This window comes from Grus americana, chromosome 15 (genome assembly GCF_028858705.1).
Source record: "Grus americana isolate bGruAme1 chromosome 15, bGruAme1.mat, whole genome shotgun sequence".
In the NCBI taxonomy this organism is placed as follows: Eukaryota; Metazoa; Chordata; class Aves; order Gruiformes; family Gruidae; genus Grus; species Grus americana.
In genome coordinates this window covers 7130056-7148386 of record NC_072866.1, presented here as the reverse complement: position 1 = coordinate 7148386, position 18331 = coordinate 7130056, and the positions used below count along the sequence as shown (strand labels likewise).

At 41.5% G+C, this 18331-nt stretch overlaps 1 protein-coding gene across 6 annotated transcripts; it reads left to right on the top strand.

The window, feature by feature from the left end:
* Positions 1–3153: 3153 nt before the first annotated feature.
* LITAF (lipopolysaccharide induced TNF factor) lies at positions 3154–18084 on the top strand. Of its 6 annotated transcripts, none has more exons than XM_054843041.1 (5): positions 3154–3283; positions 7963–8072; positions 15621–15803; positions 16179–16335; positions 16668–18084. In XM_054843041.1, exons 3-5 carry the CDS (start codon positions 15626–15628, stop codon positions 16774–16776), a joined length of 444 nt encoding a protein of 147 aa, XP_054699016.1. In that variant the 5' UTR covers positions 3154–3283; positions 7963–8072; positions 15621–15625; the 3' UTR covers positions 16777–18084. The 6 variants fall into 6 exon arrangements, with proteins under 6 accessions (XP_054699016.1, XP_054699015.1, XP_054699017.1 ...); XM_054843040.1 differs by having other exon boundaries at positions 3223–3397; XM_054843042.1 differs by lacking the exon at positions 3154–3283 and adding an exon at positions 3490–3514.
* The last annotated feature ends 247 nt before the right edge of the window (positions 18085–18331 follow it).

Genomic DNA, 18331 nt, shown 5'->3' with positions numbered 1-18331 from the left:
TAAATCCTCTCCAGTTTTTTTAACTTTTTGTCAGTATTATACACAAAATTACACAAAAATTAATTTAGCTCATAGGTTAGCTAAATTTGCTATGAAGCTCAGAGAAAAGATTTAGAATTAGCAAAATCAGTGCTAAGCTCTACTACTTTAATCAAAATTCAAGCTCTGCTTTCTCAGGCAGTCAGCATTCCCATGGGCAGAAGTTAAATTTTGATTGAGTACCACCTGACATTGTAAGTGTAAATAATTCGTTCTTCATCACTGTTGATCCCATCTGGAAGTTCATGCCCTTGGGACTTTGAAGTAGATTTTCTTCAACCAATTGATGCTTGCAGCAGTGAATTATATAGAAATGATAATTTTGGATTTTTGGCCTGGTTTGGTTTTGGTCATTACTTTAAACATAAATCTTCCAAAATATTTGGAAGTGTTATTCTTCTAGATGGCACTGCTGTTTGTGTATTTTTTCTTTTTTCTTTTTTTTTTAACCCCATCAAATTTACTTGTTTCTCTTTTAAAATATTTATGTTGTGAAAAGCAAACCTATGAGTGGCTTAATTTTAGCTGTTATTGTAGGTCAGAATATTGACTGGCAATTGCAATACCAAAATGCCCGGCTGTATTTTGCTTGTACTAACTGTTCAAATTGTGTTGGAGTTCTTGCTCTGTTTGCTTTGCAACTTGGCCATTGCAACAGTGGGGGAAAAAAACAAACATTCTTTCAGGTTATTTGACTTAATGTATCTACTTTGCTTTCTCTGTAAATCTAGGTGTGTACATTGATTAGTGGTCTGAAACTGCATTCTAGCACAAATCTCCTTAAGCACCTAGTATTAGTGAAATGATCAAAACTCGTAGAAATTTTTTTCTAGCCTCAACAAATCAGTATATGCAAAATGACAAAAAGAAAATATTGATTTGTATGTGTGCAAGCCCTATGATTTCCAGGCAGAAGAAAAATAAGGTGACATTAAGGTTTACTTATTTTACACATTGAGGGCATATTACAGTATGTAAAATATGGCTAACAGGCTTTTAAATATACTTCTAAACTTTGTTTAATTTCTTTGGTGAAAACTTACTGTTGTAAAAGCAAAAGCTACTAAATCTAGCATGCATCCATTTTGGGGGGCAAAACTGACATCTACTGGTGTTCTGTACCACAGAACATGCAATTAGCGTGATGACAAAATATACACAATATTCTGTGTACATTTCCATTTCTGTGATGCCATTAGCAGCCTTGTTGATGACTCAGTAGGGCGGAGAACAGCTGAATACACCTGGTGGGGCTGCCTAGGACATTGTGCCACTGGCCAGGTGATGGAGTGGAGCTCTCATAGTTACAGCATACTGCCTTCTGACTGACTTCAAGCTTCTTTTTCTTATGATTTTTTTAAACCAAATTATGTTTATAATCTTCAGCACAAAAATATTCTAGCAGGTACACAGCTCATGGGGAGAAGGGGAGAGATAATAAAGATTTATCTTAATTTCTAGCCGTGTTTCCCTAAGCACGCAGTGAGTTGGTGCTGCCCACGTCCCCACCCAGTCACTTGGTCTTTTGCAGGAGGGGAACTTCTGTGGGTCCCAGAGAAGAGAAGAGAACTTCTGTGGGTTCCCCTTTGGGGATGCTGTTCTGCCTAACCCAGGCAGGCCAGCAGGCTGCAGCTCACAGATGCTGCGGTGGCCTGACAAGCAACAGACTGGCTAAAGCTGATGCTTCTTTCACCCAGTGCCAGCCAGCAAAGGACTGGAAAGGGAGGAACTGGAGAATGGTGAAGGTAGGTGGGAAGGAGGAGAGGTAGTAAGAGGAAATATGCTCATGGACTGATAAATGGATGCTGACCGCCTGCTGTATTGGACATTCAGTAGAAACAGTAGTAGGGCAAAGGGAACTCCTGTCCCCAAGGAGTAAAAGCTGTAGCATGAACCAGCCTCTGACTAGATGTATGCAAAAAACATGGGAGAGCATGGCAGTCAGAGTAAGAAGGCTTTCAGTTGAAGGTCATACCTTATGTCATCCTGGGAGATGTGTTCAGTCATGGCTTCTCTCTCCTGTAGGTTCCAGGCTGCTTACAGCCACCTGGGGAAGGGGATATAGTTACAAAGAGAACAATTATTCCAATTTTAGTTAAGCCAGGGCACCAAAGCCAAAATTACTCATATTCTGCTCCTGAGAAAAATATCATAATATATAACATGATTTCTTGATAATGATGAACATTTATTCACCTCCAAGTCTAGTTCTGCTCTCAGGTTCAAATGCTAACTCTAGGAAGGACTGAATGCTGCTGAATCAACCCTTCCACATCAGGGGTCTGGGAGTATTCATGCTGCCAGAGCCCTCATACTCCAACATCTGATGAAACCCTGAGTACCCATGCGTACCTGCAGGCAAGTCAGTAGGTTACTGTGACTGCAGAGCTCACTGTTGGGCTTACTGTCACTTGGAGAAAGACCCCTTTTGTCCTATGAAACCTGAATCCTGGCTCTGGGATGGGTTTGAATTGAAGCTTTGTACATGGTTCTTAGGGTGAGGTCCAAGAAAGGATTTAAACACAAAAACAGGACTTTAACGGATTTTAGATGCTTTCAGCCCAAATGCCTAACCCACAATCCCTGCTGAGCCTCAGGGGTTATTGACTCCCTTCAGTCTAAAGTAGATTAAAGCACTTAAATACCAAGTCTTGCCAACCAGTTCACCTAAATTATAGTGAGTGAAGCAGTCCTTGTGGAATCCCTTTCAGGGATCTGGCCAGTAAGTAATTTTCTATCTTAACTTTGAGCTGTTGGGTTAGATAGATGAAGGAGTGACAAATTGTGTTTTCCAAAGACTGAATCCAATTTAATTGCCTGTAAAGGCATTAGTTAAAATCACTATATCTGTTGAAGGTTTATTTGATCTTTTTATGTTTACGTTCATGCGGTGTCTGAAATAACTGATCTTGGTAAGATTAGGGGTATTGTAGAATTAGGGGAGGGTTTTTTCCTCCTGTGCTACAAAACGTGGAGCCTGGCTACGCTGATTACGGTAAATTTGAAGATCACTTTGTTTTAATTTGTCAATCTTTGAGTAAGCCTCTTGGCAAGAGCTGCAAAGTTCCCCGACACTTAGGACCGGCCGTTTGTCAGAGAGGGGGAGTTACGGCAGCGTGCGTCAGTCATGTTTGTACTTCCACAGACTTTTTTCTCCTTTCCTTTTCCTCCCGCCAGCGCTCAGACGCACTGGCTTCGCTCGCAGCCCGGGCGGGGGGAGGCCCATCTCGGCGCAGCGCTGCCAGTAAGTCCGGGGGAGGGGAAACGCCTCCCTCCGAGCAGCTGGGCTCCGGGCAGGGTCTGTCCCGGGGCTGGCGGTGGCTGTCCCGGGCCCAGGGCTGCGGACTACACTTCTCCGGTAAGGGGAGAAGGAAGGCGAGGGTGGGGACGGCACGGGACAAGCCCTGCGGGACGGTGGCTTCACCCGAGCGGAGAGGAGAGCAGAGCAGAGCAGGCAGGCACTCGCTGCGGAGCGGTGAGGGCCGCGGGGCTGTGGCGGGCGACGCTGGGCGCGCCGGGCTCTGTCGCGGCGCCCAGAGCCTGGCTGCTGCTGGACGGGCTCCCGTGGCGGGCAGGGCCGGGGGGGGTGGGGATTTGCTCCACTGTCAGGGCCGCTTTCGGGGGCGCAGCGGCGGCCGCCGCTCCCGGGTCCGAGCTCTGCCCTTCCCGGGGCCGCTCCCAGCCCTACCGCGGCGCCCAGGGAGGGCCGGACCCCCCTGGCTCGGCGGGCCGGTCCCGCAGCGCAGGAGCTCCCCTCCCGGGCTGCCGGGGGAAGCGGGGACCTCGCGGGCGCGGCCCCGGCACCGGCGGACGGTCAGGAGACGGCCCAGGAGGGGCCATGGGCGGCGGCTCCTGCCCGCGGGGCTGGAGCGGAGGCTGTGAGCGATAAGGGGAGCGAAACCCAGCGGTTGCAGGCGGCCGCCGGGCTGGAGCGGGAAGTGAGTGCCCTTTTCCTCGGGGAACGGGCTCGAGAGCGGCGCGGCAGCAGTTTATTTCCAAACGGCCCGGCCCTGCCCCAGGGAGCGGGTTTACTGTCCTCACCGGGACCCGGCTGAAGCTGCTCACAGGATTGTTCTGAGACTGTTGGTGACTTGGTAAAAGTAACATACTAAACGTCTGTAACCTCTTCTGCTGGGGAGGACGCTCCGTGTAGTACCGTTTCTGTTTTGCCAGCATAAAATTCAGTGTGACCCGAATGGCATTGGTTGTCTTACTAAAATAATGTATCGAAATCTTTGTAATTATTACTGAATGTTATTTTCTCACAAACGCCTGAGGAATTTACACAACTTTAATATTTCTCAGCAGATTGGTAAACTAGGAAGTTACTGTCTGGAGTTCAGATAACCAAGATGGTGGCCCAAGCAAGTGCTGTGTTACGGCTTGCTGCTGTGCAACACAAAAACCCCGAGTGCTTTGATAAACCTGTATGTCCTGCCTGTTTGTTTAAATAAAAAAGGTTAGCCTTCAACCTGTGTCTCATTCCAGGTGCTCCTGATTAGCAACTGTCTTAAACTCTGCTGTGCAGGGAGCCCCTATGGTTACTGGTGGTGTTGGAGAGCAACCTGGGATTTCTAGTGAAGAGGACTGAGTAGGATTTGTTTAATTTAAGGGATTAAATGGTGTCAGACCTTAGCAAGAGATAAAGAGTAAGGGAAGGGCAACAATGGATTTGCTTGGCCAAGCTGGGTTAGGAAAGGTAAGCAATTCTCCCCCTTTTTCTTTTTTTTATCCCAAGCGGAGAGGTGGGTTACTACCTTCTTTTTTTCTTGTCCCCAGGCTAATCTTCAGGTAGTGCCCAGGATTGCGAGACACATGTTTGCACTGGCTGTATGAAGTAATAGTTCAAATATCTCTTCAAAGTTGACATTTAAAGCAGAAGGGACATTAGCAAAATTAAGTTGTAAAGGTGAAGTTGTGGTTACTCAGTATTTTGAAGAGATTGTTTTGTAATCCTGATGTAATTTGTTCTTTATTAGGAATTTCTGGTTTTGGTAGGTAATTTAAAGGGACTGACACTTGCTTTTAGTTTTAATACCATTCACTGTAGTACTTGGTAAATGTTATCTGTGCTTCAGATTTGAAACTTTAAAAAAAGAAAAAGAAGGCACAGGAGAGGTGGTTGCCATGCCAGGGATGCTGCCAAGCGCTGCAAAGACCTGAGACCTGTTTGCGTGTGTCTTCAGGAAAGGAGGGAAAAAAAAAAGTGAAAAAGCATAGCAGTCATTTTAAAATTGAACCAGCTGTCCAAAACTAGTCAGTGGTAAGAAATGAAAAATGCAACATCATTTAAAAATAAGCATTGAATGTTAAATATCAAGACTAGATATTTAGACTAGGTGCTGGAAGTTATGATCATCACCATTTTGAAATCTATGAAATGGTGTTGATTTCTTAAAACTCACTCTTCAGTAAAGCAGAGGTGAGGATGGCCTTCAGTCGCGCAGTGTCTGCGCAGCAGAAGTAGCTGTGACTGGGGGCAGTTGATCAGCGTTCAGCTCTGTAGTTTAGTCACGAGGGGAAACTTTTCTTTTTCTAAAGAAAACAGGAGGTCAGTGGTTTTTAAAAATATAGCTGTGGAATATTTGATACTACAAATATCGTCACAAAAACTTATTGAGTTTAGTCATCTTTGACTGTTGTCTTGTTCCCTCTTCAATCTGCCAGAGCTGCGGAGTATAAGAATGGTGTGAAAGAGTAGTGCCTGTGCATTGCTCAGGGAAGTGATGGCTTGCCACAAGTGCTGTTCCTGTGTGCACGCTGTGCCTGTAGACGTGTCTGTCCTTCTGCACCAGCTCCTCTGTTTGTGCTAGCTATGTGGCTACTGTAAAACCCACATTGGACTGAGTACACAATTCCCTTTCTAATAAACCTTTCTGCATTTCTGCTTAGTCTGCTGGGACGACCATGAGACTACGGAAATGTATAAACATTAGTAGTGTTTACTGATGTATTGCTATGCCTCTGGTGCAGCAGATTAGTCCTGTGTAGCCTGGAAGAGTGAACAAACTTGTGACAGGTACTTTATAGAAATGTTTATAGACTTCACTGAAATCTTGATGAAAGCTGTTGTGTAAGGAAGGCAGTCAGCAGTATTTCAGGGACTTTTCTGCACTCCAGGAAAGTGAAGAGGCTTGTGTCATTGTTGGGAAGCTTGTGTGCTGGGTCTTTGCCATGCTTTGTGTGGATGGAGTGACTCCAGCCCTAATAGGATACTTAAGCCTGAAATTCTTTTTCTTTACGTGTTGTCTTTTGTACCTGCGAAGTTCTCTGTAGGCATCTTTCAGGTGTTGAAAGGGCTTTTTGACTTGAGAGACACAGTCAGAAAAAGTGTAAAATCAAGAGATGCTACCTGAGGCCTATTTTAAAACTTTGAAGAATTACTGTGGAAACAGGTACAAAAATTGGCTTGGTTGGAGAACAGCAGTCATGGACTGCAAATGAACTTGCTTATGTTGCTTAGCAGTAGCACTTGTTTTCTTTGAGGTGTGCAGTCTGGAGATGTGGGTCCATAGAGCCTTTTCCTTGTAATTGAAGGTTTAAGGGAGAGATTTTTGATTGGTAAGTGAGGGAAGGGCTGAATAAATAGCTCACCAGAGCAGGAACCGACAAAAATTTTAGATTACTTTTTTTCTTTTTGTTACACAGGCAGGTGTGTAGGTGGTGTATACAATAAGGAAAGTCAGTACTGGCTACTGACCCAGCAGAGGAGTTGGCCCACACGGCTGCAGAGGCACTGAGGGTGACTGGCTGCATAGCTGAACTCTGCGCTCACTCAGGTTATTCCTAGGTACGGTGTGGGAAGGAAAAGACGGGTGATCCTGGAGGGCAGCAGCATTGACATGGACAGATACAGACATGAGTGGTGAGGAGGTTATGTGGACATTGTAAGAACAGCAGAGGTTTAGCAGAGAGGAGGCAGTGGTCGAGAACTCTAGCTGAGAAGTTACATTAGCAGAAGTATACCAGATAAGATAAACATTAGGATATATAACTGCTTAAACACAAGAGAAGCTGGTTATGAGTTAAGGCTAAAACTTATTACAAAGTTTGGAACCATGATAGACTGGAGTTTCTAGAGCATCCCACAAAAAAGCAAGAAAATGAAGCTTGTCTTAAAATGGTCTGAAATTCTGTATTCTCAGATAGATATATTTATGTTATGTCTTCTGAAGTAAGGAAAAAATAATAATAAAATGTCAGGTCCACTAATAAACCCCAGCTTCCTTTCAATATCAAGATACTGATCCAGACTCTGCATTCCCCGAAGCGTACAACAGTACTTGGAGCAGAAGGAGTATTTAATAGCCAGACAATTCCTATTGTTGCTGCCAGTTTCTGTACTTGGGATGAATTACTGCTGCTCTGACCTGAACCAAGCGGGCAGCAATGGAGACAGCCCAGCAATTAAGGCGGTTTTCTGGAGAATTGTCCTCAGTGAAGAAGTCATTAAAGCAAATGAATTTGTTTTGTTTGCATCATGACTGATATCTTTTGCATCAGTTTTGTCATAACTTAGTATTTAGTCTTTACCGTATGTATAAAACCAGAACTGGACCTTTGTAATCTTTTTCTAGTACAGTGACCTAACTTCTGTTTTCTGGGTGGTTATAGAGTAATTTAGGTTGGACAAGGGATCTCTGGAGGTCATTTGGGTCAGCCGCCTGCTTAGGACCTACTTAAGTGAGGTTGTTGAAGGCCCTTTGACTTTGTATTCTGTTAGTTTTCTATTCCGAAGTGTGTTTCCTACTTCTGTTCTTGTTAGGGAATTGTTTACAGCCAGCTGTGGTCCCTGTGGGGAAATTCTGCATTATCTGGCTCTTTTACCGTACCTTTTGTTTGCTTCTAGTAAAAACTGTCCAGTCAAGGCTTCTATTTCCTTCCAACTAATCCATTCTTTGCCCTTGTGTGTGTTGCCTACAGATTCTGCTGGTATTCCCAGTGGGTGTTTTCCTGGAGTTAAAAGATCAGATACCACAGTCATCTATAGCCAGCAACTTTCTGCCGTGTGTAACAAACGTGCAACAATCCAAGTAAGTCAAATATTTTTATTTTATTTTCTTAGTGCCTGATACTTTTTTTCCCCATGTTCTCTCCCTGCCCAGTGCAGGCTGTGCTGTACTCTTCACTTTGAGTCCTGCTTAGCTAATGTCTTTCAAATTGAGGTGCATAGCTTCTTGGAATAAGTTTGGGCAGTGAAAGATACCTGACGGATGTTATATCCAGGAGGAGGCAGTTGGGCTGGGAATAGAGCAGCAAGAGTTGACAGTCTGGCAGGGGTTTCTGAGACAAGCTGCAAGCTTTCAGGTTTGGATGGCAATGGCAGGGAGATAGTGGCTTGGCTCTTGTGCTCCTGGCAATCATGTGCATGTTCTGGTTTTGTTCTCAGTGGTGTCTGCTCCCTTGCTCAGCTGAAGCCCCTCACGCACCATGCTTTTTGCAGCCTTCCTCTGGCCCCAAATTTCCTGCCAACTCCTCTGCTGCACTCCCAGCAGGTGGTGCCCAGCACTGTCTTCAACCTGGGTAGAAGCTAGTATATCCCTGCTTGAGATCTGCTCTCTTGCACCCAAACATGAATGGCCAAATTCACATATGTCTTGTTTCTTTTCATCCAACATACATACCATTCATTGAAAGTCCCTGAAAAAATGAAAACTGCTAAGAAATCTAAGAAAATAATCACTTTTTGTGCTATTTTTAAAAGTATGCTTTTTGACAATAGTGCTACCTTGTTCATCACTTGAATATCCAGATACAGGCTTACTTTATTTGCGTGTCCTTACCTTGTCTTGCATGACATCTTTGCTAGTGTGTTGTACCTCTCAGTAAAAATTCTCTGGAAAGAAATTTGATGTAGTGCGTGCAGATAAATTCACATTCAGCAACATTCCTTAGAGTGGAAGATAAAAATAAACTATGTACTTCTTTTCTAAGTCACCCTAATAAATATGTGTAATGGAAATGTCCCTCCTCTTGCTGACAGTGCATATGTATTGATTCTGAGTTTTGGAATGATGTTCTATGAAAGTAAAACTAGATGGTCTGAGATGTTTGGTCTGGTTTCACGATCTGCTTATATTTCCTTGCGTGAATGTTGTTGCCTTCTCCCCTTGTACCACTAGCATTTATGCTGTTGTGTGCCTGGTGAGACTAAGGAACTGATACAGATGAAAACTCACTCCATAGTGGTAGGCAGCCAAAGTGGCAAGTTGGATCTTTCTTTTGGTAGAAATAGTCTTAGATTGATTTACAGTGTTTGCTATTGCACTGTTTTAAGGATATAAATTTCTTTTGATAAAACCAGGAAAATTGTAAATCCATACCAAACAATGAAAATGTTGTTAGTTCAAACTTTCATATAGCTAACTATGCTTATCTTTTATAAAAAAAATTTGACAGACATACACTCTGATTTAAACTAAAAATTATATTTTCTTTATACTAGAGTTTGTTTCGGAAGGACTTCAAGCAAATACAGATGCTTTTAAATAGGCTCTCCTGCAATAATTACAAGTGGAGCGTTTTTGGGCTGTATCTGAGTGGCTAAGGAAGATTTAGATAAGGAAAATTGTTCTGTAAGGTAGTAACTGTATTATTTGCTCTTCCATTCTTAGAAGAGCAGCACTTGTTACTGCATTAAAAGCAGGCTGCAGACTCAGGTTTGGCTGGACAGGGAGAGAGGGATGACCCTACAGTTTCCTCCATCTTCTCCAGCCTCCCAGGAGCAACGCTTCTGTGCATAAGTTTCTCCTCACGTGATGTGTTAGTGTGAGGACTGTGCAGACCTTTTTTTCTCCCCTCCTGAGAAGAGGTAGAGAGATCCATCTATCCACAGTTATCCTTGAGGTGCTGTTGCTGTTGCCTGTGTGCTGCTGTGGAATCCATTTCTACTAGACTCTGTGCAGGTCGGGAAACCAGCTGAGATTAAAAGAATCAGGAAACTAGCTGAGATTAAAAGAAGTTGTTGCCTAATGATTCATCTGTAATTGTTGGGTAAGGCATGAATGACTTGACTTACCTTCCCACTTTTGACTTGTTCTCCTCCCATTTTTTTTTCTGTTTGTCCTTGGGCAAAAGGTGTTTCTTTGCATTCTTAGAATACACATTTGCATCCTGTCTTTAGAAAAAGGCTACAGTTTTAAACTACATAACGTTAACATACTGATCTGGGCAATATAATAAATTCTCATAAGATGGAGGATGCATCCTGTTGTGAGAAAATGGTAATAAATACATGTTCAGTTTTGGGTGTGGAGAGGGCAATTTGTAGTTACAGTGATTATTGCTAGGTGAAGATGCACGTAAGGCATGTGAGCCAAACTCTGACCCTGACTGGTCTGCATCATGAATTGAGTGTGAGGAGGGAAGGGGAAGATGACTGCAGCCCTGTAGCTCTGTGCATCTCTATATTTGGGAGCATGATGTGGATAATGGCGTCTTAACGTTCTTGCAGTAAATCTGCCCCTTGGGAGGCAGGGAATCTTGAATACATTTCCCTTCCTAGAACAGACAATGGCATAAGTTAAGCCATGAATATGTATTATCTGGCAGATGTAGCAGGTATAGGTTATCACAGGGCAACCTATAGTTTTGGGCACATTAAGTAAGACCTGTGTAGCTTCTGGACAGTGATAAACATATGTTCTTTCTTATTTTCCCTGTAATGCCTGTATTCATGTTGATGAAGGTCGGACTAAGAGCCTTCCTCATCTACACTAGGTTTTAACGTTTGATACTTAAATTAGCGTTCTGAAGAAACTGCCCAACTTTTTACAAACCCATGTTGTGGGAGGGTGCACTGACGAATGCTGTGCAGCTATTTAAAAAACTGTGTAGGTCATAGCCTATATTTTAATTAATTACAGAAACATTATTGGACAGTTGCCTTGTCTGATGAGATATTCAACAGTTTCAAAAGACTTCCATTTCCCAAAATTCATGTGACTTTAGTGCAGTTGAAAAAGTGACATAGAGCTGTGCTGCACTCTCCATTGGAGAGAAGGTTATCCATGCATCGTTCTGTCGGTAGAATTTCTTACTTGTCTTCCTGGTCTCCAGCTAGCATAAGTAACTAATCTGGTTTTGTTTGAATAGAGTCGTTTGTGAATGCTGTGGCTTTTACCAGCCTTTTCCCTCCCTTTATGCCAACTTTGTTCTGTATGTAGAGCAATAGACCTCTGGAGAAAGGAATGAACTGGAAGGGTGCTTTGCTCCATGCTGATGTCATTCCAATGTGTGCTTATGAAGGAAATGATTTGGGCTGAGAAAGAGCTTGCAGCTCTTAAATACTTGTGATTCTTTCTCTTGAGCAAATGAACAAAAAGGAAAAATCAAGAGGAGGGAGCTGGTGCTTTTGCTGCTTTATTAATTCTTCTCTGGAGTCTAGTGACTCATCTGCCCAAAGTGCAGCTGGGCACAGTGAGTCAATGTCCACCTTATTGTGCACCTGGAATACAAGAGCGTTTTTATGAAGAGCGGAAGAATGATGTGGGATGAGTAGCTGAAGCCATTGGTCCTTGTCTTACCACATGCATTTCTAAAGACTCGAAGCAAAGAGCGGTGACAGTCTGGGAAAAGAAGCTAGAACTGCTCAGTTCTTCTCTGTGCTTAGTGGCATTCAGATCTGAAACTTCCAGATGTAAATGGAAACTTCTTGTGTATTGGTGTAAAAGACCTGGTCTTGCATTTAGTGTGGTTGTTGGTCTTTCGATGTTTGCATATCCTGGTTTGAGATAGCTTTAATGTTGCCTAATGATTTGCATATATGCTACCTCCAGGTAACTTTTTGGTATATTTGACTTCCCTGTTACCCACCTTATCTTTTGTCTTTTCTTACAATCAGGTACCTGTCACTGAACAGTCTTCCCTTTTGAATTATTTGGGAGCAGCATTTCAGAGTCTGTTCTAAGATGATAAAACTTGTGGGTTCAGTTTCTCCTTCTGCCATCAGCTTGCTTTTGTGCCTGTTTATCTTTCAGTTTGTAATTTCCTGCTGTTTTGTAAATAGCTGGGTACAGTTTAAGGTGTTAGAAATTCAAATCTTCCCTATCCTATATGGATGCTTAAGATTTCATATCACTTTTTATATGATCTGAGGTTGGCTTGTAATATTAATCTTTTGTCCTGTGTATCAGGCATTATGCATTAGTTGCTCTTCGCAGACGTTTCTGTATCAGTGGTAATTTATATAAAAATGTATCTGTAAGACACATTATGATTAAAGTTATAAGCTGCTCTGTACCTATTTGCAGGGAGCAAAGTGCAAATGGAAACTATGGAAAGTCTGTTAGTGCCTTAAGAGATTGCATAGGGAAGTATAACATGCATTTTACTTACTAACCCAGGCTGTAAGTTTTGCCTAAGCTAAAATAAAATGCTGAAAATCCTTTCTAGAATGTCCCTCTTACCTTTGTTTTCATTACTGTCTGATCCTTGGGTTAATGCTTATTGCCATATCAATTTACTGCAGGTACTATCTTATCTGAATAAGTTTGATACTCAGAAACTCATTATAATCATGACTGGTTTGGTGTTTGGTTTTGGGAGGGGCATGTGTTTGTTTTTTAAAGAGAGGAAGCTGGTATTCAGTTTGTTCTAGACCCAGTCTTGCAATGAGCTCTAGGGGCAGGGGTTGGTTTGCAAGCAGTTTGTTCAGGATTGGGCCGTCCTTTCTTCAGAAGTTGTAGCATCTCACTTCTGAAACAGCGTACATAAAAGTACATGTTTAAAATTAAAAGGCATCGTGTTTATTTTCAAAAGCAGGTGTTGAAATAATGGGAAATACAGTTGGAAGGGATGTGAAGAGGTTCTCTAATCCACTTAATGCTGAACGACGTGTCATTTTTGACATGTGTAACTGTTCTTAAAACTTTCAGGAGGGAAGGCTCCACAACACTCTTGCCAGTTTATCTAGTGCTTAAATAGTCTTATTAATAGACATAGAGAAAAGATTATTATTTTCAAGTTTTTCTTAGAGTTTTCCTTAAAGTTTGCTCTCTGAGGAGCTTGTTTAGTTCTTCTTCGTTGCTACCTGTCTGTCTTCATTATTCTCTCTGGTCTTTTGAAACTAAGGAAACTCAATTACGATTTCAATTAAGGAACCTTATGCATCCCTGCATGGTGTTTGCCATTTTCATGGCACTGTCAGCTTATATTCAGCTTCTGGTCTGGTAGATCTGCTGGATCCTTCTCTGCAGTCTAGCTGCCAAAGCGATCAGTCCTTCTGAATATTTATTGGGTGGAAAGAGGTGTATTTTAAACAGTACAAAAATCCAGATTTTAGGAGACCAAAGGAAAAGGAAGTTTGTTAGGCAGTTCTTTCATAGCTCACTTATAGTAGGACTCCTTGTGTTAATTTAGAAGTCCAGTATGCTTTGACCTCAGGGTGGCTGTTACACAAATGTCTTGAAACAGTGCTGAGAAGATGCTTTTTCATAATACGCAGTGGAAAAGTTCCAGATCTGTGCACAGAATTGCTACGTTCTTTTTTGGAATGAATCTTGTTGATGCAATTGGTTGTTAAACTGGTGCTTTTAAGCATTACAATACACTGAAAATAGCAAACAAATTCTGGACTTCATCTGTGCATGTAAACAGAATGGGATGAGGTAATCTGGGAGAAGGTGTTGTAGATGCATAGTTTCACAACAGTTACCTCTAATTTGGAATAATAAATTCTCTGATAAAGTAATCATTCTAGCTTAGAAGTAAAAGGATTATTCAGGCTCAGGCCACTGTGTGGGAAACTTGTGCAATAAATGATTGCACAAAAGTTGTAGGTTGGTTCTCCACTGACTCTTGTTCCTCCGCTGTCTGCTGTGACTACGTAATGATGTCAGTGTGAAAGAAATAGTCATCTTCGGTTTTGTCAGGAACTAAATTCCCCAAAGACAATTTAACAATTAGCCAGGTTTTATACTGAGATTACTGTTTTTCCACTCTTGTCTTTGGGCCAGAAAGTCAGCAAAGTCTTCATGGACAATGTTATTCTCTTTGGTTCTTCACTCTTCTTTTCCTTGTCCTTCTGTATAGTGACTCTGCGTATTGGGCAGCCAATTTATAGCATGCTTCCTGGATTGTAAAAATCCACAGCATAGCTTGTGAAGAAAGGATTGTTCCCTGGTTGGCTTGAGAGTTCAACCAGGTCTGAACTTTGATCTTTAACATTCAGCTTTGAATCAGCTTGTGTCTGAGCTTAACCACATTCCTCTTTGGTTTATTTTTGGGAGGAGATGTTATTTTTGCATAAGTTAGAAAAGGAAGTTGGGCTGTGAACCTTGCAAATAGTTTTCTGAAGCATGTGACTACCAAGTTAGCCAACTTGTGTATGTTTAGGTCCTGTTATTACCATGCAATGCAGTGGCATCCCAAGATGTGACATGAACAATGGGGAGAATTGTTGAGCTTCAAATGCCTGGTGTCTCGCACCACAAGACACTGCATGTATCCAGTAAGCTGCTGTTTTCAAAGCAACAGGCTTTGAAAATAATGCTATACTGTTGTGGGTGTTTTTATTTCTTAACATCCTTTTTGTTTTGTTTTGTTTTCTTTTTTTGATCGGTACAATTTCTCTTATCCTTTTATTCATACTAGTGCTATGGTTAATTATAGCTTCTGTATTACTATAAGAATATAGAATATTCCAAATACAGGTTGCCCTTTCCAGATGGTACTGGGTGAAAAGACTTACATGTATACAGAGGGACTGATTGTGCAACAACAGAGAATGGAGTGTGGTTCTCAGAGCTGTATGGTGGTCCTTAGGAGGAAGAGAAAAAGGGAGATGCTTCATCAGAATTGATGTCGTGAGAGATTGCTCAACAAAGAAATTTGTGGGCAGACTATGGGAAGTGGGTAGGCAGGGAGAAAGAAAGGAACTCTGCGTTGAAAACAATCATTTCTTTCTACTTTGGAAAAGGCAATGCTTAGCGTTCTTATACTCTGTAATGAAATAACAATTGGTGGAGGAAAGTCACATTAACCAACTCATTGAAACTTTGGTAAGCAGCAAAAATGGCAGCCTTAGACGTATTTGAGCTTTGAGTTGAGTTGGATGTACTTAATGGTTTGGGGTTTCTTTTTCCTTCAATATAAATATTTTTTATTTCAAACCACAGCAGAGATAAATAGTCTTTTTTAAATATTTGACCTTCACCACAAACCAGGCTCATGGTAGTTAGCAGCTACCATATGGCCTATCATACTGTTTGATTTTTCAGGAGAACAGAGTGGGGAATGGGATCTGAAATACTGTTCTGGGAGAATTAGGAGAAACTGCCAGATAGCTTAGTATACTAATAAAGATGCCCTGTGTCCTTGTTTTAGCATTTTTAATTTGTAAATGAGGAATTGTTGGTGGGAAAATGGGTAAAAACTATCTTGTGAAAAGGAAGAGTGAAGGAAGCAACAACAACAATGAAAACAAGATTAATATTTAATACTATCAGAAACAAATTTTATGCTGGTAAAGGTGCGTTTTAATCTAGTTATCTTCTTGCTTACTGTCTGAATAGACCCTAATTAGTTGTCACTTGCCCTCAATAAATGTCTTTTGTTATAATTTTCTCTCTATTATGTTTTAGATACAATGTCTGCTCCAAGTGGCGTCCCTGTCCCATCTGCACCACCTTCCTATGAGGAAACAACAGGAATCAATGTGAACTATCCTCACCCCTATCCTGTCCCAGAACCTGGCCAGAAACCAGATGGGAAGGGAATGAACCCCCCGCCGTACATGGGACAGCCCGCACCAGTGAGTAACCCTGGTAAGCCTGAAAAACTCTGCTATACCTCATGTTAAGGAGGTGTCAAGTGGCTATGTAATAGGTGTTCTGCAGAAGATCGGGGTTCACAGGTGTTCCCCACCTTCCAAAAAATATTTTTGAAGGAAATAAGGTGAATCAATTCTTGTGAATCCTTCAGTGTGCACTAATATAAATAATATCATTTGGCTTTCTGCAGTTTTTAATGCAGACTTATTCTTAAGACAGCGTGTTTCTGCATTAGGAAATGCCATGGTGATTTCTCTTTGTCATTGTGCATTTCATTGCTCTGAGCCTCAAATATTTCAGAGTAGTAGTTGATTAACTATCTTTTTTCCTTACTTACCCATTAAGTAAACAGCATATTTCTCTGTTCAGTTACAGTTCAGACAGTGTACGTGCAGCAACCAGTAGTATTTTATGACCGCCCAGTTCAGATGTGCTGCCCTTCCTGTAACCAGATGATAGTGACACGTCTCTCATATGATGCGGGAGCTTTGACTTGGCTGTCATGTGGTGGCCTCTGCCTGCTGGGGTAGGTTGATTCAAATTTGCGTTTTATTTTTCTCTTCTTACATGACCTTTTATAGCTCTAAGGAGTGACAAAACTCTCGGCTTTGCTGCTTTCTCATTCTGTCTGGGACCTGACTCTTTATGGTTTGAATAGCCTACGTCTGCATTTAAGTCCTATAGCACCGTAAAGCAGCTCTAGAACACTAGAGTGATGGACTCCATAGCCATGTGTGTTCTTCCTAAAGCTTCACGGTCCCAGTTTTACTCATGGCTTTTGTAGGAAATGTATTTTACATTCTTGTGTATGTAACAAGTGGTAAAACATTGGTTGGTTGGTTTTTTTTTTCTTTGCAGGTGTATAGCTGGCTGCTGCTTAATTCCTTTCTGCATTGATGCCCTAAAGGATGTGGATCACACCTGTCCGAACTGCAGTGCTGTTGTTGGTTCTTACAAACGTTTGTAGGCAGTGTTTAAAAATCAATAATTGATTGATGAAGTTAGTTAGCACCTCTACAAGCCTGTTCTGAATCTTCATGGAGACTTCTGGTTGTTTCTGTGCATCCTGTCATTGGAAACCAATCAAAAGTAATGTTTGAATAAGATTGTTTGAATAAGATTGTTTGAATAAGAATTTGCTGAGGGGATTCTGCCTTAGGTCTGTAAAAAGCATGTGTAATCTTTATGGGCCACTCAGTCCAGCACCAGTTGATAGCAACTAAATGTTTTCCCTTTCTGCTTTATGCAAAACAGGTTTGTGATGTTCTTCAGTTAATCTTGTCTCAATCATGTTGCGCGCTGGTGTGCTTGCTTACAGTCTCAGCACAGACCAAGAGGAGAATGTCTATGGAGACTGACTATATAGTCTTGTGCTTGGTGTTGATGATTTTGCAACAGCACTGTTTACAAACTGGCAGGAGTTGCTTGCCTCTGAGACAGGTGCCTTTCCTTGACAAAAGGAGTGATTTGTTGGCATATTTTCATGAGCACTAAAATTCACTTTAAAACTTTGAGTTGAAAGAGAACCAAACCTAAAGGCTTCTTCTTTCTTAGAGGCTTCTTTACCAAATGGACAGGTCAGGTTATTGCGCATCAATGATGAATCAATCTAATACCTGAATTCCCTTGCTGCCAGTTTTAAGTCTAGTCATATCTCTGCTCTGCAGTAAAGATGTTCATGCAGGAATTTTTTATATTTTTTCAGTGTTTCTTGTTTGGTTGGGGTTTTTTTTACTGCTGATTTATAAGTCTGTGAAGTATTCTCTCCACCCTAGTGGAAATACCCATAGAGCCTTAGTTACAACTTCCTTTTACATTTATGTAAGTAACTGATAGATCATAAACAAACCTCAGCCTTATCTTAAGGCTTGAATTCCACCTGCAAAACACAGATACAGGACCTGTGCTTTTAATTGTTGAGCTGTTTGTTAATTATTGTTTCTTCATTAAGAAGGTAACATGTTTGTTAAGGAGTTTCTTGATTATTTAGACTTGTACTCTGATTTTTCTAAATGAAAGAGAAGTTCTGTTTTCAGAAACTGGATATACTTAAGACAACAATCACAAAAAATTAGGGAATGAGGCTCTGAAGGTTGAAGTATTTTACCATGTCATAAGCAGCAGACTTGGTCCAAATAACATTTTGATGCATTTGAATGATACCTGTCTAGAAAAGGCAGACAGGTATTTAAACAAGGCTATGATGCTAACACTGTATTAATCTCTGTAAATGTAAATAGCTAAAATAAATACAAATAAAAATTACTGTATTTACTGTTCTTGCCAAATGTGCCTTCTATAAATATTTGGTGTAACTTAACTTTTCAAAAATCCTTCAACACTTCATGTTTGAAATCAAGGAGTTTTGTGGATCCTCTAGGTCTTGTGTTAATTACAGATAAAAAGGTGGTAGTTTTGTGGCTTTACACTTTGGTGCAATACTAGCTCATGTTTTCTGGCTGGTGCTGCACCACTGTAATGCTTTCAATGTTCTTGAAGGGCCTGGGTGATGCTCCATTGAA